General features: G+C 70.4%; 2 protein-coding genes across 8 annotated transcripts; one reads left to right on the plus strand and one right to left on the minus strand.

Annotated features, from left to right (window-relative positions):
- Window positions 1-34: 34 nt before the first annotated feature.
- GIT1 (GIT ArfGAP 1) lies at window positions 35-9,059 on the minus strand. 6 transcript variants are annotated; one of them, XM_080382116.1, is made up of 22 exons: window positions 8,838-9,059; window positions 5,529-5,662; window positions 5,334-5,446; window positions 5,132-5,237; window positions 4,955-5,041; window positions 4,705-4,835; window positions 4,527-4,621; window positions 4,406-4,448; window positions 4,180-4,206; window positions 3,839-3,887; window positions 3,689-3,756; window positions 2,947-3,049; window positions 2,750-2,861; window positions 2,550-2,677; window positions 2,324-2,476; window positions 2,018-2,245; window positions 1,855-1,908; window positions 1,512-1,598; window positions 1,351-1,424; window positions 1,072-1,254; window positions 869-932; window positions 35-767 (listed from the first exon to the last, which is right to left on the minus strand). In XM_080382116.1, exons 1-22 carry the CDS (start codon window positions 8,887-8,889, stop codon window positions 555-557), a joined length of 2,304 nt encoding a protein of 767 aa, XP_080238242.1. In that variant the 5' UTR covers window positions 8,890-9,059; the 3' UTR covers window positions 35-554. The 6 variants fall into 6 exon arrangements, with proteins under 6 accessions (XP_080238242.1, XP_080238241.1, XP_080238244.1 ...); XM_080382115.1 differs by having other exon boundaries at window positions 2,947-3,044; window positions 3,684-3,756; window positions 8,838-9,043; XM_080382118.1 differs by lacking the exon at window positions 4,180-4,206 and having other exon boundaries at window positions 8,838-9,045.
- A 1,175-nt stretch (window positions 9,060-10,234) lies between these two features.
- ANKRD13B (ankyrin repeat domain 13B) lies at window positions 10,235-18,603 on the plus strand. Of its 2 annotated transcripts, none has more exons than XM_080383377.1 (16): window positions 10,235-10,432; window positions 10,768-10,859; window positions 14,249-14,384; window positions 14,591-14,715; window positions 14,801-14,846; window positions 15,094-15,237; window positions 15,372-15,561; window positions 15,679-15,745; window positions 15,846-15,927; window positions 15,999-16,063; window positions 16,138-16,268; window positions 16,376-16,533; window positions 16,617-16,769; window positions 16,864-17,024; window positions 17,262-17,342; window positions 17,431-18,603. In XM_080383377.1, exons 1-16 carry the CDS (start codon window positions 10,411-10,413, stop codon window positions 17,656-17,658), a joined length of 1,881 nt encoding a protein of 626 aa, XP_080239503.1. In that variant the 5' UTR covers window positions 10,235-10,410; the 3' UTR covers window positions 17,659-18,603. The 2 variants fall into 2 exon arrangements, with proteins under 2 accessions (XP_080239503.1, XP_080239504.1); XM_080383378.1 differs by having other exon boundaries at window positions 10,237-10,432; window positions 17,262-17,338.
- The last annotated feature ends 41 nt before the right edge of the window (window positions 18,604-18,644 follow it).

The following is an 18,644-nucleotide window of genomic DNA, read 5'->3' on the forward strand; positions in this document are numbered from 1 at the left end:
AGGACCCCCCATCACCACCAGAGCCAGGGGCCCATGCGATGCTCACACCTTTATTGATACAAATGTACAAGGACACATCTTACAGTAGGGAGCGCGGCCCCGGGGGGGGGTGGGGCAGGACGCCCGGGGAGGGGGGGCCCACAGGCGCCCCAGTCCAGTGTAACACTGCAGGCGGCCCCAGGGGTACCGGCCGCCCGGCGAGGGGCTTTGTGAGGGGTGGGGGGTACATCGCCACCGCCGCCACGGACAGCTACACGGGCTATGTACAGGATAAGTTAGGCATGCGCCGCGGGGCAGGCTGCGCAGGGGCAGGCAGGGGTCTGTACAGGGGGGATGCAGGCACCGACCCCGCAGGCTGAGCAGCAGCTCCTCGGTGGCGTGGGGGACGAGGTTGGGGGGAGGGGGAGGGGGGGGGCCTCACCCCATGCCCCGACTCCCCAGGGGCTGAAGGCCACTCGTAGCCGTGCTCGCCCCAGGTGCCGGCTGCTGCCGGAGGGGAGGGAGAGATGGAGAGCACGGGGGCTGGGGGGGTGCGGGGGGACACGGGTCAGCGCTCACTGCTTCTTCTCACGGGTGGTGATGGTGACCAGCTGCTTGGCGGCCTTGGCGATGTCGTAGGCACACTGGATGACCTGCTGGGTCAGGAGCTGGTAGTCCACGGCGGCACCTGGCTCGGGCGGCACGGTCTTGCGGCACTCACTCTGCAGCCGGTAGGCGCTGGCGTTGAGCAGCCGCAGGGAGCTCCGCACCGTCTCCAGTGCTGGCTTCTGCAGCAGGACAGAGGAACGGCATCAGGCACCATGCCGGGGGCAGTCAACAGTGCCTGGTGGGGACCCCCCCACCCCAGGGACCCCCTAACCCCTCCTACCTTGGGGAAGAGCGATGCCATCTCCGTCACAGCCGAGTGGATCTTCTCTGAGCAGGGCACAAAGCTGGGGACAAGGAGAAGGGGTGAGCACTGAGCGGGGACAACAGCTCCCGGCCACGGGCAGTGGCAGGGATGGCCCTGTGTGAACACATCCCCCTGGCCCGGGGGTCCCGAGGGACCCCAAGGCTGTGCCCCAGCCCTACCTGTCATGCTTGGATTCCTGCGCCGCCCGCAGCAGCTCCTGGATGTTCTTGGTGACCTGCTCAGTTTTGAGGATGACGTCCTCAGTGCTGGGCAGCCCAGGGTCCAGCTCCCCGTCCAGCGGGTCCAGCTCATGGGGGAAGTCCTCGTCCTTGCTCAGCTCCACAAACCGCTTCCCCTCCATGCTGCAGGGACCAACCAACCCCCTGGGATCAGCGCCAGGAGCATGGCCCCATGCCCCTAAGGGGGCTGCCGATGCAGCCCCCAGCCCCAGCACTCACCTCATCAGGACCTCACCCGCCTGCGTGTTGTCGTAGTCGCTGTCAGTGCCGCTGCCGTGCCGGTCCAGCTTGCTCTGGAGGGGAGAGCAGCAGCGTCAAGCCCTGCCCAGCTCCAGGGGTCTCCCCACCCCAGGAGCTGCCCCCCCTCCCCAGTACATCACCATGTGCCGGGCACTGTCAGGCGGGCAGGAGAGCAGGGGGGAGGATGGGGGAAAGGGCACCGAGGAGGCAGATGGACCTTTCCGGATCTGGAGGAGGAAGAGAAGGAAAGCGGCGCTGAACAGGGCGCAGCAGGGTCCAGAGCCGACCCCGGTGACGTGCAGGGGAGGACGAGCACAGGGGACACCGCTGCCCTGCATGCAGGAACATCCCACGGCCGCCGTCCCCTCGAGGAGGTCCCCAGCCTGACCCAGGGGGTGCAGGGCAGCGGGGGGATGGGACGTCCTTGGAGGGCGACGGCCACCACATCCCATGCAGGAGCCGCCCGCGCCGCGGCCCCCTTACCCGGTACACGCTGGCCGGGATGTGCATGGAGTACAGAGCCTCGTCCTCCACCTCCTGGCGACACACGAAAGGTTACGGCCCCATAGGGACAGGACCCAGCACCCTGTGGGGCTGGGGGGGCCACCGCACCCCAAAACCCACCCGCCCACCCCGGCACACTCACGCCGGTGCCGAAGGGCTGCAGCCGCGTCACCAGCTCCTCCACCGGCTGCCCAAAGGGCTTCAGGGCCGAGCCCGGCTCGTACATGGAGAAGGCCTGGCGGTCCCGCCGGTGGGGGGGGGCCGTGCCCGGGGGGTGCCCGTGCTCCGGCCGCTCGCTGGGGGCTGGGGTTGGGTGCGCGGGACCCGTCTGCTGCCGGATCTGCGTGTTCTCTGCCTGCAGCTTGTGGATCTGCAGCCAGGGCAGGGGAGGTATGAGCGAGGGGAGGGGGGGATGCCGAAGGGGGAGTCCCACCGGCCCCGCACCCACCTCACGCTGCAGCCGGCGCAGCTCATCGCTCAGGCTGTTGTTCACCTTCATCAGCTGCTGCACCTTGGCCTCGGAGGCGGCCAGAGCCTTCTTCACCTCCAGGTACTCCTGCAGCGTGATGGGGCCGTCCGAGAGGTCGGAGGAGTCCATGCTCTGTGGGGAGAGGGGCTCAGCGCCGGGGTCCCAGAGCCAGGGTGCAGGGCCGGGGCGGGGGTCCAGGGCTCACCCTGGCGCGGTTGTTGCGGGAGGCGTTGCGCAGCAGCTCCTGGTCCGTGTCCTCGTCAGAGGCGACGCTGTCGTAGTCGTGCTGGTCGTCCAGGTCACTCTGGCTCCGCAGCGAGTAGTCAAGGGCGTCTGGGGGAGGGCAGGGGGTGCTGAGCAGGGGCAGGAGGGAATGTGCCCCCCGCTTCCCTCCCCATCCCTCACCTGTGGGGCTCAGCAGACTCTTCCCTTGCTGCCGGCGCTTGGCTTCCCCGAGGATGTCGATGAGCAAGGTGGCAAACTCCCTGGCATTGAACCTGGCCAGCTTCTGCCGGCCCTGGGAGGGGGGTGTGGGGCAGAGGGGGTGAGCGGGGGTCTGAGTGCAAGGCGGGGGCCACGGGGCCTGGGGGGGGGGGGCTCACCTGGTTGCGTGTGGCCGAGTACTCGGGGTTGACGGGGAGGAAGGGGACAGCGCTGCGCTCCGTCACCAGCGTGCTGTGGTTCTGCGTCGTCAGCCAGACTGCAGGCAGGCACCCAGCGTCAGACCCCCGGGGGGCTGCGGGGGCCAGACCCCCCGGAACGAGCGGGCTGCAGGGCCCGGAGGCGGCGGCAGAGCCGGCAGGACGCAGGCGTGGGCGCGGGGCCAGCCTTTTGGGCTTGGGAGCAGAGCCCGGCCGGGCTGACGGGAATTGCCTCCCCCGGCCACCCTGCAGGGCCGGGGTGCCCCCCCGCGCCCCCCAGCAGGGACCCCCCGCTCCTCACCCTTTGGGGCACGGGCTCTCCAACCCCCCAGGTGGCAGGGAGAGGGCTCGGTGTGCCCGTCAGTGCCCACCCCACCACGGGAATGGGGTGGCCCCCACCCTGCCAACCCCCAGCTGAAGGACACCCCTCTGGGGTAAGCCCCCGCCCCCGGGGGTCCCGGCACCCACCTCTGGCAGCACCCCAGCCCCAGCACCCAGCGGTGGCCCCTCGGCCGAGAAAACCTCCCGGCCGGAGGAATGAAGAAGGAGGGGCCTGCGGTCCCAGCGGACGCATCCAGATTGGGGGGAGTGCGGGGCTCGGCCACGGCCCCACCGGCTGCTCCTCCCCGCGCCGTGACGCCCGTCACAGCCCCCCGGGAGCTGCACCCCCAGCCCCAGCCCCCCACGCCCCCGCTCACCCGCGTCGTTCTCCCGGCGGTCCACCTCATCGTAGACATCCATGGCCAGCTCCTCAAAGAGGCGGTTGCTGAGCTGCAACAGGAGCGGGAACGGCGTCAGGCGGGATGGGGGAGCGGGCAGGATAGGACCCCCTCCAGCACTGACCCCTACTCACCGCTTGCAGCTTCTTCTTGGCTGCCTTGGCCAGCTCGGAGAGGTCCAGGCTGGGGGGGCGTGGGGAGGGGGGAGACACAAAGCAGGGGTTATTCCCGGCCCATCCCCACCAAAAAGGTCCCCAGCTGCACCCCACCGGGACAGGGACACCCCCCCCCGCCCCGGGCATGGCGGGCTTCACCAAGCAGAGCTGGCGGGCAGGCACAGGGGGACAAGTTGGCCGGGGGTGAGCGGGACCCCCCTCCCCAGGTGCCAGGCTGGGCCAGGTGGCCGGGGCTGCAGGGGGGGCCCATGCCGGTGGCACGGGGGGGCCCCCGGAGCCGAGAGCCAAGCAGACAATACCTCTGTGCCATGCACTTTGGGCGCACCCTGCGCTCCGGAGAAGGCAGCGGAGGGAAGAACAGGATAAAGGCGGATGTTAAACGCGCGGGCACGTGGACCCCCCCGCCCCCCCAGGGATGCTCCAGCACCATCACAGGCAGGTGACCGGGGTCCCCCCCTCGGCCCAGCGGGGACGCTGGGGGGGACGTGGGACAGGGCAGCGTGGCCACGGGCGCTGGGTACTCACCTGTCGGCCATCTGCGGGATGATGTAGTGCCCGTTCTTGTGGTCTGCACGAAGAGCGGGGTGATGAGCGGGGCCCCGTGCCCCCCCGGTGTAACCCCTCACCCCGGGACCCCCCCGCTCACCCGGTTTCCTGCCGCAGAGGTAGAAGGCCAGCCGGTCGGTCAGCTCATACTGGCACTCCACCAGCCGCTCCGCCAGCTCGTGTTGGGCTGCCTGCCTGTGAGAGGACGGGCAGGGGTGATGCCCACCCTAGGAGGGGGGGTGCAGGCAGGGGTGACCCCCCCCTTTCCCCACCCTCACCTGGCATAGTCAATGGGGGTCCGGCCGTTCACGTCGGGCGCCCCGGGGTCGGCACCATAGACCACCAGCAGCTCTGCCTGCAGGATCTGGCCAGCCTTGGCGGCCACGTGCAGCGGCGTGGTGCCCTTCTCCTGCGGGCACGGGCAGCCTCAGCCCCGCAGCCTGCCTGCCTGCCTGCCAGCCGTGGTGCTGGGCCTCCCCACCCAGCCCAGCACCCTGCCCAGGGACCCCCAGCCCTGCCAGCACTCACCGGGTGGAAGAAGTTGGCCTGGGCGCCCAGCGAGAGCAGGCGCAGGCAGGTCTCCAGGTTGCCTGTCCGCACGCTCGAGTGCAATTGCTGCGGAGGGGAAAACTGGTAAGGGCGGGGGGGAATCTGTCCCCACAGCCAGGGGGGTGGGAGGGCCTGCACCCCCACCCCATGTCCCACCTTGCTGAGGTCCTTGGCAGTGACGCCATCATCGTCCCGGCAGGGCAGCTTGTGGACGAAGGCCAGCATCTGGTACTTTGCGCGGATGAACTCGGACTTGGTGGGGCTGGGGGGGGTTGGGAGGGGGGTGGCAGGTTGCAGGGTGACGGAGGGGCGCACGGCTGGCGCAGACCCCCTCCCCATGTCTCGGGGGGGTACTTACTGCACTTTGTCCTGGGGATTTGCCTTCCGGCGCCCGCTCTGCACCTGGGCCGGATCCAGCAGCGAGTGCTCCCAGATGGAGTTGGCCCCGTTGCTCGCCAACGTGTGCACCATCTGCAGGGGAGAGGCAGGGCCCGGTGGGCACGGGGGTCCCCACGCGTGTCCCCCCCCACGTCCCTGTGGGGCCAGCACCCACCTGGAGCAGGGTGGTGGGCCAGGGGCTGTGGCGCAGGTGCTTGACGATGGAGATGTGGCGGCCCAGGCTGCGGTGCACGCTGCAGCACTCATCGCAGATGAGCACCCCGCGGTTGATGGAGGCCCAGCCAGGGTCTGGGGGGTGGCACGGGGCTGTCAGCAGGTGTCCCCACCACGGAGCTCCCCTCCCCAGGCGGTCACCTCCCCATCCACCCCGCTGCTGGGGGGGGGGGGGGATGCGTTGCCACAGCAACCGTTTCCCCAGCGACAGCGAGGGGCCTAGCCCATCGCCAGGGGAAACCCACAGGTTTCCCATAGCAACCAGGCACCAGCCAGAAGGGGGGGGCAGGATTTGGCCTCCCCCAGCAGGAGGGCGGCCGGTGGCAGGGGGGATGCCAGCCCCGTGGCAGCGCACCCCCAGCAGGGGCACCCTGACCTGCTGAGCACCCAGCGAGGCCATGCACCCCAAGCCCCCCAGCTGGGCATTTTTGGGGGGGGTCCTGGATGGTGGCAGCATGTCCCCAAGTGGGTGGACACCCCCAGCCTGCGGGCTCCCATAGACAGTGGTCACCAGCTCTGCACCCCAGGCCAGCCCCGCAGGGCAGCCCGGCTCTGGGGGCAGGTGCCACGGCCCCCCCATACTGCCATACCCCCCCAGCCCCGGCTGCCGGCCCTGGCCGGCCGGACTGGAGCCCTTTGTGTCCCCATCGGGAACAAAGGGCCGTTTGAGTGGCCGCGCCGGCCCCGCGCTGGCACCGGCCCCAGCACCCGCGGGGGCCCCGCTCCTGTTGGCCGGCAGCTCCCCACACCTGCACCCCAAAAAATGGGGCGTGGGGCTGGCCTGGGGTGGGGTCCAGCCCCACAGCATGGCTGTAGGGCAGCAGCTGCCCCCGGCAGCACCAAAAGCAGGACTTGGGGACCCTCCCACCGGGCCACAGCCCCCTCCCATAGCATGTGACCAGGCACAGGGTGATGATGCTGAACAGCCCCTGGGTGGCCACCCAGGGGGGGTCCTGCCAGCCTCTGCCCAGCCCCACCACACCTGATTTCTGTAGGGCCTACACAAACACTGCACCGCCCCACAGCAGGGGAGCCCCAAGGCTGAGGGGTGCAGGGTCTGCAGCGGGGGCGGCAGCACTGGCCAGCCACGATGGCCCCGAGGGTGTGACGGTGGCCCCGAGGGGGTGATGCCAGCCCCGCAACCCCGCAGAAGAAAGCTGCTTTCCCCATGTCCTTCCTCCCCACAAGGTCCCAGCTCCCTCCCCAAGCACCCCTCCAGAGCCCCGCGGCTGCCGTTTTGGGGGGCACCCAGCTCTGCAGTGCTGCAGTGCCCCAGAGCTGAGGTGGGGTGGCTGGGGGGGGAGCAGTTGCCCCCCCAGCCTGGCAGCCGGGTGCACACAGATGGCAGCGCCTTGGCAGCCGGCGTGGCGGCATCTGTGCCTTCGCACCCGCTGCCCACGGGGCGCTGCCGGGAACAGGACACTCTGCTGTTGGGGGAGCCGGCCGGCGAGGCTGCCTGCGGCCCTGCAACCGGGAGCATCCAGGGTACCCCCCTGGGGTGGCACCCCCTCCCACTGTGGGGGTGGCCGGGATGCGGACGGGCGTCACAGCGGCTCAGGGAGCGCTGGCACGGGGACACCCCAAACCCTGGGAGGATCCCGGAGCCCCGGCACACCTCTGTCCCTGCGCTGCGACCCCCAGCCCTCGGCCCCACACTGGGGAGGGGAGGTCTGGGGCCAGCTGGCATCCCCGCATGGAGCCAGCGGAGCGGGGTTCGGCTAAGGGAGCCCGGGCAGAGGGACCAGGGTGCTCCGTGCACACCCCAGCACGCAGGGCCAGGCAGTGCATCCCCAGCAGCGGGTGCTCCCAACGTGGTAGGAAGCGGCCTCTGGACTTTATAACTCATTTCCTCACATGGCTGCCAGGCGATAAGAGATTGGAAGAAACTGGTTTCCATTTCCCCCTGCCCCAGCAGGGAACCTCAGCACCGCCCCGGGCACCCCGTGCCCCCCACTTGCCCGCCAGCAGAGGGGCTGGGCCCAGAGGCCAGCCAGCCCCGTGCCCACGCGTGCCGCTGGATCTCCTGGCAGGATCCGGCCATTGGCGCGTGGCCGGAATAATTTCAGCACAGCCTTGGCCCGCGGGCAGCTTTCCGGGGCCGGCTCCCAGCGAGCCTCCCCGAGCGAGCCTCCACTCTCGGCCCCGTTCATTCATCGCCGTGGGGCCACCCGCGCTGGCCACGGGCAGGGTTTGGGGGCCCGGCCCTGCCACGGGGAAGGTTTGGGGGTCCAGCCCCACCACGACGCCCACGGGCTCATGCCTGGTGCGGGGGCTGCGGGCACTGGCACTGCTGGGGATGTGAATCGTCTTGCCCAGGCTCAGGCTCCGGCTTGCAGCGGCCGCCGGCTCAGCCCGCCTGCACCACCAAGCCCGGATCTGGCCGGTGTGGGTGCTGGCTGGGGGGTGTGGGAGGGTGCGTGTCCCCCACCCCACCACTGTTGGGGTCCTCGGTGCTGCTGCCATCAACTGGCACGTCCCCAGCCCACGCCAGCAGCCTCTGCACTGAGGGGTGCCAAGGCTGTGGGTAGCGCGTGGGGGCGTTGGGTGCAGCGGGGGGTACGCTGGGTGCACCGAGGGGGCACGAGGGGGTTATCTGGGTCATGTTGGGGTGTACTGGGAGATTCCTAGAGGGGGGAAAAGGGTGTGCACCAAAGGGGCCCAGGGGCCTCACCAGTGTGCTGCACTGGGGGTGCATCAGAGGTTCTGAGGGCCCAGAGTGGGGGATACAGTGGGGGTCCCCAAGGTGTGCGCTGCAGCGTGCTGAGGGGACTCATGGAGGGGGCTTAGGGCACCCAGGGGGTGCAAAGGGGCCTCGCTGTGGGGTGCGGGTGATGCACAAGGGCTCTCTGGCAGCATACCGGGGGGATGCACCATGGGGCGCAGAGGGGGCTCATGGGGTGCTGGGGAGCACCATGGGGCGCAGAGGGGGCTCCCGGGGGTCCTAGGGACGTACCAGGGGCACCATGGGGCGCAGAGGGGGTTCATGGGGTGCCGGGGGTGTTACTGGGGGGCACCACGGGATGTAGAGGGGGCTCCCGGGGGTGCTGGGGATGTATCGGGGGGCACCATGGGGCGCAGGGGGGGGGTCCGGGGGCTCACCGGGGGGTCCCGCAGCCGTACCTGGCAGCGCGAGGCAGGCTCCGGCCAGGCTCCGGGGGCGGAGGGGCGAGGGCCCCGCCGCGGGGGGGGGCGGCGGCGCACCGGGGCCGTGCCGGGGGGGCCGGGGCCGTGCCGGGGGGGGCGGCCTTACCTGGGGCGCTGCAGTCGGCGCACACCTCCGCCCGCGGCGCCTTCCGGGACATCCTCAGCGGCGAGGCGGGCCCGGGCCCGGGCCTCTGCGCCAGCGTGGGGCGGCGGCGGCGGCGCCCCCGGGCCCGCCGGGGGGGCGGGGGGGCGGGCGGCGGGGCGGGGGGCGGCGGGGGCCCGGGGCCGCGGCGCGCCGGGGGCTGCCGGCTGCTCCCAGCGCCCGGCGGCTCCGCAGGAAGCGGCGCAGGCCCGGCCCCGGCGGAGGAGGGGCCGCGCCGCCCCCGCCCCGCCACCGGCAGCGCCGCCGCGGCCGCCCCGCACCGGCACCGGCACCGCCCCGCACCCGCACCCGCACCCGCACCGCACACCCCCTCCCCCGCACCCGCACCAGCACCTGCGGCCGCGCCAGCACCCGGTCCCGGCACATCCCGCTCCGGGTCGGGTCCCGGTCCCGGTCCCGGCCCTGGGCAGCCCCCCTCCCCGGTCTGGTTCCAGCCACGGGCACCCCCGGCCCGGTCCTGTGCAACCTGGCCTGCTCCCGGGCATCCCCGGCCCTGCTCCTGCTTCTGCCCCTGCTCCCGGGCATCCCTTGGCCCTGACCCCGTTCCCAGGCCTCGGTGCCCTCCTGATCCCATTGCCAGCCCAGGGCACTGTCCTGGTCCTGATCCCTGCCCGGGCACTGTTCATCCCCTGCTCCGGTGCTGGGCACCCCTCCGGTGCTGGTCCCAGCCTGGGTCCTGCGCATCCCAGCCCCAGCCCTGGGCACTCATCTTGGATCCAGCCCCAGTCCCGTTCCCAGTGCCCACTCTGGCACTGGGCACCCCGCTGCCAGGCACCCCCACCTTACCCCCATCCCGGGCACACCTTGGGGTGCTGTGTGGGCAGCCAGGGTTGGCTGACCCCTGTCTGTCCCAGCAGTGCGGGCAGGTTGCTGCACTGGGGATGTGTGGGGGTGGGCCACAGCACCCCGGGCTGCTCAGCAGGGGAGTTTGGGGGTGCTGGGGACCACTGGGGTCTGTTCCCTGCTCTAGGGTCATATATGCCCTCGCAGCAGGGGGGAAAACCCAGCCATGGCCATGAGGACCCTGCAGGCAGCCACGGGGGTCAGACCCTCACGGCACAGCCCCCCCCCCGAGCAGGAGCCACCGCAGCAGGGTCGCATCCTGCCCCCCAGCCCCACGGGCCAGGCCGCCGGGCCTGTGCAGCCGGTGACCTCACCGCTGGTTGCCGAGGTGATGGCGCATGACGTCATGGGGCAGCGGGTCTGGCGGGGAGGTGGGGGATGCTGTGCGGGAGGGGGGTGGAGGGCGACCACCGCCACCTTTGTCAGGGCTGAGCGGAGTGAGGAGGGGGCAGCGGCCCGGGGCGGGGGAGCGGCGGGCGGGGGGCCGCAGCGTGGCGCCGGCAGAGGCCCAGCCTTGCATTGTTCTCGGGCGGCAGCCGGAAAATGCGACGCCCGCCCGGGAGGAACGCGGGCGGAAAAGGAAACGGGGCTGGGGGGCCCGAGCCTGCCGCCGCCCGGGGGGGGCTGGGGGCCCCCGCACCCCCGTGCCCCCTGCCTTCGCCCCTGCCCCACCATGGCCCATGGGGGGAGCGGAGGTCAGATGGGAAGGGGGAAATGGGGGGGGGGGGGGGTGTTAGGGGGGCTGAGCGCCAGCGGGGTGACCCCTTGCAACGCCCCCGCGGGGTGGGGGGCCACGGTGATGGGCTGAACGGTGCGTGAGGGGTGGGGGGGGCGAGGAGGAGGAGGGAGGGGGCGATGCGGGCAGGGTGACTACAAGTCCCATGAGGCCGGGCGGCGGGGGGCGCGGGGGGAGCACCGGGCGGGAGGTGCCGTGCCCGGCCCGCCCCGCGCCCCCCCGCCGCCCCGCCCCGCCCCGCCGCGCCCGCCGCGCCGCTCCAGCATGCACGGAGGATGCTCGCGTCTTGCTCAGGCAGGAAGGGGCCGGAGGGCAGGTACCCGCTGCACTACCTCGTCTGGCACAACCGCGCCCGCGACCTGGACCGGGAGCTCAGCGCCAAGCAGGTGGGGGGGGCGGCGGGGTAGGGGGGGAACCCCCGGGCACGGCCCGGTACGGCCCGGTTCGGCTCCGGGCTGATGCAATGCTGCCGGGCTGCGGCCGGGCTGAGGATGGAGGTGAGGGTGAGGGTGAGGGTGGGGATGGGGGCCCTCCTGCGTTGGCAGGGCTCGGGGGGGACGACGGGTGGCGTCGTCCCCCTGCACCCCCAGCCTGTGCCAGCGGCCCCCGGCGCCGGCACGGAGCGGTGGGTACCACCCGCAGGTCCCCTGCATCCCCCGCCGCACGCAGCCCCAGCATCCCTCCCCACGTGCCCCCGGCTCCCTGCTAGGCCTCTAGTGGGTCCCTGGCACCCCGACTCGCACCCTGCTTCTTGGGGTGCTGCTAGCCCTGCTTCTCGGGGTGCAGCCCCCAGCTCCCCACCCTCAGACCAAGCCCCTCACGGGGGACACGCAGGGCTCTGGTGCTACCGGGATGCAGCCCCCCAGCCCCAGGAGGCCAGGTGGCTTCCTCTCAGGGTAGGGGGACACACGGTGTCCCCCAACCCGGGACCCCCCAGCTGGCCGGTGATGGAGCAGGGCCGCAGGCGCATCCCCAGGCAGGTTCCCAGCCTCCCTCTCCCCGGTGGCATTGCAATTCAGGTAATTAAAACCCAGCCCCGAAGACGCAGGAAACCACAGGCGCTGGAGGGAGGCCGGTGGTGAGGTTGTGGTGAGCATCCCTGCTCCTCGGCCCAGCTCCGGGCACCCCAGGGTGCTGAGGGCCGTGCCGGATGGACCCCAGTGATGCACAAAACAGGGGGCCACCGTGCCGCGATGCTCCTGCCGGGATGCAGGAGATGGCTCCCGCCACACCCGCCTCCATTGTGGGGGCCAGCCGGGAGGCTGCGCCAGCATCACCCCCCACCCCATCACCAGCAGTTTTATTTCCGTGGTAATTCGGGGTCATTTTTCCCAGGAGCCCGGCGCGACAGAGATCAAAGCTGGGTGCAGGCGGCTCAGCAGGCACGGGGAGATGCAGGGGCTGCGAGGGTGGCTCTGGCCCCACTCGCCTGCAGAGGGGTTTTCTAACCCCCCCAGCCCGGCCAGCAGTGGGGCTCTGCCATGGCCCCTCCTGCTGCCATTTGCAGGGTGAGAGCAGAGCCGGCCCTGTGTGCACCCCTGGGGTGCGTGGGGGGGCCCATGGGTGCTGCAGGCCAGGCGCCAGGGCAGGTGGGGGTTTGGGGGAAGGAGGTGGGAGCCAGCCCAGGCCAAGCCCCCCGCCTCTGTCCGGGGCATCCAGGGACATGGCTTAGCCCTTCTCCCTGCCAGAGCACCCCTTGGGTAAGTGGGTTGGGGCTGGGTGTGATGCTGGGTGTCCCCCTGCCCAGGGGCTCTGCCCTCCCGCCACCCCAGGGACCTGCACGGGGGCACTGGCACTGCATGCCCACCCTGCCAACGTGCGGGTGTTTGGGGTTGGGAAGTGCTGGGGCAGCTGGCAGTGTTGCTGCTCTCCATGTCCCCCATAAGGACCCTGGGTAGGTCACCCCTGAATTGTCACCGTAAGCTGCCATCCACACTAGCCCCCACCCAGGGAGCGAGGGCCAGTGCGTCCCGTGGCAGGGACAGTGGGAGGACGCGGCAGGCAGGACACAGAGCCCCTTGCGCCAGGACACCCCCCACCACAGCCTGCCCCACCACGCGTGGCAGGGACCTGGGGCTGCACAGTGACAGCGACACCCAGCACCCCCTCCCTGAGCCAACCCGTGTCCCCCGCAGCTACCCAGGAGCTGGCGCTGGGGTCCCCCACCCCGGGGACAGCCCTGGCAGAGGGGATGCACTGTGCCACATTCCCAACTGAACGCCCTCCCTGTCCCTGTCCCCATCCTCGGTGGGTGTCACAGCCCCAGGACGGGCAGCGCTCCGAGATCTGTGCCGCAGCCCCCGTGCCGGAGCCGTGCCAGGGCCTGGGACCGAGCTCTTGCTGGTGAAAACTGGGTCACACCGTCTCCCCTGGGGCTGGCTCCAGGGCTGTGTCCCCGGAGCAGGGACCCTAGTCCTGCCTGGCACTGGGGCAGGGCTGAGGCTGGGGAGCCCTGCTGAGCCCGCAGCACCCGTCCCCCAGCTGGGGGGTGATTGGTTTAATTAGAGTCATTTCATTAGTGCAATTAAGAAGCAGCAGTCGTCTGGAGAGTGTTGGAGCAGCATGTTGGCTCCTGGGGAACTGGGGGGCTGTTCTGCTCTGTCAGTGGGGGCAGCCTGAGGTGTCCCCCAGCCTGGTGAGCCCCTGGGGATTGGGGGGGGTGGCAGCATGGGGATGCCCACAGCCTGGGCAGGGGTGGGACATACCTGGGGCAGAGTGACTGCAGGACATGCCCAAGAGCACGGCAGGGACTTGCTGCAGGTGAGAGCCTGGGCACCCCAGAGCCCACCCCCCACACCTGCCCAGCCCTAGACACCTCTGGGGTGCCTAGTCTCAGCTGGCACCTCTGGGTCCTGCACCCCAGGTTTGTTCTCCCATGGGTGGCCTCCCCAAAGCCTTGATTGGGGGGTTCATCCCCGCGGCCTCCTGCCCGTCAGCATCCAACTGCCCCTCTCCTGCCACAAGGCTGGGTGCTGGGGTCGTAGAGGCTGCCCCCGCCCCCCGCTCCATCACCCCAAGCCACGTCCCCAGCCCTGGGCACGGGGAAAATGCTGCACCCTAGGCGAGGAGCGGGACCCGTGGGTGCTCAGGGTGCCCACCGCTGCCGCTGGTGGGCGAGGGATTCCTTGGGGCTGGCAGGGTGCCAGGCTCCAGGCTTGGCACAAACAATCGCAGCCCCAGCGCGCAGCTCCCCAGGGCCCGGGGATCCTCCAAGCAGCCGCTCCGCTCACGCAGCCGCCCCCGGCTCAGGCAGGGGAACACGTGCGCCCGCCGCAGCCCACGTCGCCCGCCGTGCTCCCGGCACTGATGGAGGGGGGCTGCCGGCAGCTGCTGCCTGGCAACTGGGCAGCAGCCCCCCCGCAACCTCCTAATCCCAGAGGTGGGGGGCTTTTCCCGAGCTTGCAGCTGCATTAAGCCATGCAGAGCTCTGTGCCGGGGGCATCCGTGCCCCCCGCTGCGCTGCCATGCCCTGCTCCATGCCTGTGTGGTGGGTGCAGCCCAGCCTGGCCATGCCGAGCCGTGCTGGGTGCTGGCAGCCCCCGCTGCACTCTCCCTGCCCTCCCTATGGGTCTGGCAGCAGCTGTGGGGAGCAGGGAGAGCCTTTTGGGGTGCATCTCTTGGGGGAGCTCGGGGATGATCATGCTCTCTGAGATACCATCAAACGTCGGCCACTTTCCCTGGCCACTCCGGCCGGGAGCTTCATGTCTGTGGGGGGGTGCTGGGAGCCAAGGTCCGGCCACCCCAGCTATCCCTGAGCCCCCCTCCCTCCTGGCAGGCTGACATTGAGCAGCTGGACCCCCGAGGACGCACACCCCTGCACCTGGCCACCACGCTGGGCCACCTCGAGTGTGCCAGGGTGCTGCTGAAGCATGGTGCCGATGTGGGCAAGGAGAACCGCAGCGGCTGGACAGGTGAGCTGGGGGGGCTCGCTGCCTCCCTCCTCCATCAGCCTGCCCTGGCACAGGCACGGGCACGCTCATCCTGGTGCCACAGCTCCCCGAGGGACAGGTCACGCGGTGGTACATGCACGTGGCTCCTGTGCAGTGGCCAGCGGTGCCATGCCATGCCACACCGTGCTGTGCCACTCCCCTGGGCACGGCTCCTCTCTGCCCCGCAGTCCTGCAGGAGGCTGTGAGCACCCGTGACCTGGAGCTGGTGCAGCTGGTCCTGCGCTACCGCGACTACCAGAGAGCCATCAAGCGCCTGGCTGGGATCCCCATCCTGCTGGAGAAGCTGCGCAAGGTGACCTGCCTTCAGCGGGGGCCGCCAGGGCGGAGGTGGGGACACTGGCCACGGGCTCCTCCTGACCCTGCTGTGCTCTCCGCAGGCCCAGGACTTCTACGTGGAGATGAAGTGGGAGTTCACCAGCTGGGGTGAGCTTGGGGCAGAGCACGACTGGGGGGGAGTGGGAGTTTCCCAGCAGAGTCCCCCAGCCCCAGCATCCATCCCCCAGCCAGTGGACACCTACCCCCTTGCCCTTCGCCCCCCATGCTTGCAGACCCCTGTCCCACCAAGGTGTCGGGTTCCCAGATGCATCCCCCACCCAGTTCAGTGCTGCCAGCCCACTCGGGGGTGTAGGGTGGCCCCATCCCCAGCTGGGCTATCGCCATCTCTCCCCAGTGCCGCTGGTGTCCAAGATCTGCCCCAGTGACACCTACAAGGTGTGGAAAAGTGGCCAGAACCTGCGGGTGGACACCACGCTGCTGGGCTTTGACCATATGACCTGGCAGCGGGGCAACCGCAGCTTTGTCTTTCGGGGACAAGGTGAGCTGGCATCGGGGTCCCCCCCTGCCCTCCCTGGGGAGCACTGGCAGAGCCCCATGGCACTGCAGTGGGGCTGGGTGACGTGGTGTGGGGACTGTGGTTGTCCCAGTGTACGTTGACCCATCTCCCTGCAGACACCAGCGCAGTGGTGATGGAGATCGACCACGACCGGCGGGTGGTCTACTCAGAGACGCTGGCCCTAGCCAGCCACGACCAGGAGGTGCTGCTGGCTGCTGTGCAGCCCACCGAGGAGCAGGTGATGGGGCGGTTGACGGCCCCCGTTGTCACCACCCAGCTTGACACTAAGAACATCGCCTTTGAGAGGTGGGCTGGGGGCAGCACCAAGCCCACCCCCAGGGCTGTGCAGCCCCCTGGGGTGCTGGCACCTTGGGCTGTCTGAATGAGACCGTCCGTTGGTCACGGTGCCCTGTGTCACCCCAGGAACAAGTCCGGGATCCTGGGCTGGAGGAGCGAGAAGACGGAAATGGTGAATGGGTACGAGGCCAAGGTGAGGGGCGGGGGGGGTGGGCTGCCGGGGGTGGGGAGCTACGGCCTGTTGCGACTGGGGCGGGGGGATCCACCTCTGCCATTCCCCACTCCTTGCCCAGGTCTACGGCGCGTCCAACGTGGAGCTGATCACGCGGACACGGACCGAGCACCTCTCGGACCAGCACAAGGGCAAGAGCAAAGGTGGAGCCGGCACAGACCGGGTGGGCAGGGGGCTGCGCCGACCCTGGCCCTCACCCCCTCCTCTCCCGCAGGCAGTAAGACCCCTCTGCAGTCCTTCCTGGGCATTGCCGAGCAGCACGTGGGGCCCAACAACGGGGTGAGTGTCCCAGGGGTCTGGGGGGCAGCCCCGCAGTTGGACCTTACCCCTCAACCCGCCGGGCTGTCCTGCAGACGCTGATCACGCAGACCCTGAGCCACGCCAACCCCACTGCCATCACCCCCGAGGAGTACTTCAACCCCAACTTTGAGCTGGGCAACCGGGACATGGGGCGGCCCATGGAGCTCACCACCAAGACACAGAAGTGAGGGGGGAAGGAGCGTGTTGGGACCCCCTTGTCATCCCCCCGATCGCTGCAGAGCCCCCGGGAGGGCAGGCAGGGGTCCCCAGCCCAGCACCTGTCCCCGGCAGGTTCAAGGCAAAGCTATGGCTGTGCGAGGACCACCCACTGTCCCTCTGCGAGCAAGTTGCCCCCATCATCGACCTCATGGCAATAAGCAATGCGCTCTTCGCCAAACTGCGGGACTTCATCACCCTGCGCCTCCCGCCCGGCTTCCCTGTCAAGATCGGTACGGGGGGGGGGGTCTTTGCTGCCAGCGTGGGTGGCACAGCCAGCTTCCCTCCCTGCTTTTGGTTTTTCCCTTTCCCGCAGAAATCCCCATCTTCCATATTCTCAACGCCCGCATCACCTTTGGGAACCTCAACGGGTGCGACGAGCCCGTCAGCTCCCTGCGGCACAGCCCCAGCAGCGAGGCACCCTCGCCCAGCAGCGACTCCTCCAGCGTCAGCAGCTCCAGCTCCCTGAGTATGTGGGGTGGGGGGGGACATGGCTGGTGGCAGGGGGGGGTGACGGACACATAGGGGGGTGCCCAGCCATGCCGCCACCTGTCTCCCTGCAGCCTCGTGCCGGGTGTGTGAGATGGACCCGGCGCTGTTTGAGGTGCCGCGGGGGTACAGCGTGGTGGGCACCCACCAGGACGCCCTGCGGGAGGACGAGGATGACCTGCTGCAGTTCGCCATCCAGCAGAGCCTGCTGGAAGCAGGCAGCGAGTACGACCAGGTGGGTGCTGCCACCCCCCTGCCACTTCCTCCCTCCCTGGCTGGGGGACCCTGCTGCCCACCCTGCCCCCATGCTCACCCCAGGATGCTCACCCCACCTTGCCCTAACCCTGCATCCCGTGGTGGTGGGTTGGAGCTCATGCCAGGGGCCCAGGTTTTGTGGTGCTGGGGCATGGTCAGGTTTTGGGGTGCTAGGGTGTGGTCCCACCCTCCAAGCACCCCTCTGTCTGGGCCACAGGTGACCATTTGGGAAGCACTGACCAACAGCAAGCCAGGCACCCACCCCATGTCGCACGAGGGCCGCCGGGGAGACAGGTTGGTAAGGTCCAGCCAGCCCCCCTGGGGGAGCGGGAGCGGGTGCTGGCCTCACAGGGGACCCGCGCTGAGACCCTGCCACCCCCCGCCAGGACTCCCCAGCACACGGCAGCTCCCAGGCCCCCCGTTGCCCCAGCCCCAGGGGGCGGCAGGGGGCCCAGCGCCCTGTTCCCCAGCTACGCGGAGCAGCTGCGGCTGGCCATGGCACTGTCGGCGCGGGAGCAGGAGGAAGCCGAGCGCCGGACGCGGCAGGAGGAGGAGGACTTGCAGCGGATCCTGCAGCTCTCGCTAACGGACAAGTGACCCCGCGCCCCTGCTGAGCCCCCCCACCCCAATGGGGCTGGGGACGCGGCCGGTGCCGTGTATGGAGACACGGAGGGGGACTGGGGTGGGGGGAGCCAGCCCAAGAACTGCGGAGGGCAAAGGGGGAGGGGGGTGCAGGATTTGGCCCTGGTGTGAGGGAAATCGTCCCCATAGCCGGGGTGGTGCTGGGGGGGGAGCACCCCACAGCAGGATAGGGTGCGGGTGGGTGACAGCCCTGCAGCTGGGGTGGCAGGGACCAGGGGGGACAACCCTATGGACTGTACCCCACCCCTGGGACAGTCCTAGCCCCCCCCAACCGTCCTATGGGGTGCTGCTCAGCCCCTCGCCCCGGGAAGGCGGTGAGGGGCACATCCTGCCCCAGATGGGGGGGGCCTACTGGTCACAGGGGGCCCTGGGGTGCCTGGGACCCCCACGGGGCCATCCCAGCCCCCTCGGCCCCCCTGCCCAGGCGCTACCAAGTGCACTTACCCGGGAGCTGCTCTGCCTGCCAACGGGGGGGGCTCAGCCCCATTGCACCCCACAGCCAGCGCGGGGCTGCACAGCTGCCCCCCACCCCAGCACGGGGGTCTGCTGGGGCAGCCAAGGGGGTGCTTGCAGAAGCCCACCCGGTGTCACCCCCACCTTAACTCCTGCTCGCAACCCCCTCCGCCCTGCTCCGATGCCCCCCCTCCTTGGCAGCACTGCACCCCCTTGTCCTGGGCGCTGACCCTGAGAGAAACCTTATGTCAAATGGTGCTAACCCCCGGCCCCCCCACCCTGGGCTGCTCCTCCTTTGCACACGGGGGGCTGGGGGCTGTGGGGGGGGCTGGGCTCGCTCCCCTGGGACTTTTCGTAGCTGGCGCCCCCCCCTCATGCACCCCCACAAGCGACATCTGGGCCAGGGCCGAGGGAGCCTGAGCCGCTCCAACTGCGGCCACCACCAATAAATGCTCTTTAACGTTTGTCTCTGCCTCTCTCCGCCTGTGCTGGGGCCGTGCGGGCA

The sequence above is a fragment of the Falco punctatus genome (assembly GCF_963210335.1).
Source record: "Falco punctatus genome assembly, chromosome: 1".
Lineage (NCBI taxonomy): Eukaryota > Metazoa > Chordata > Aves > Falconiformes > Falconidae > Falco > Falco punctatus.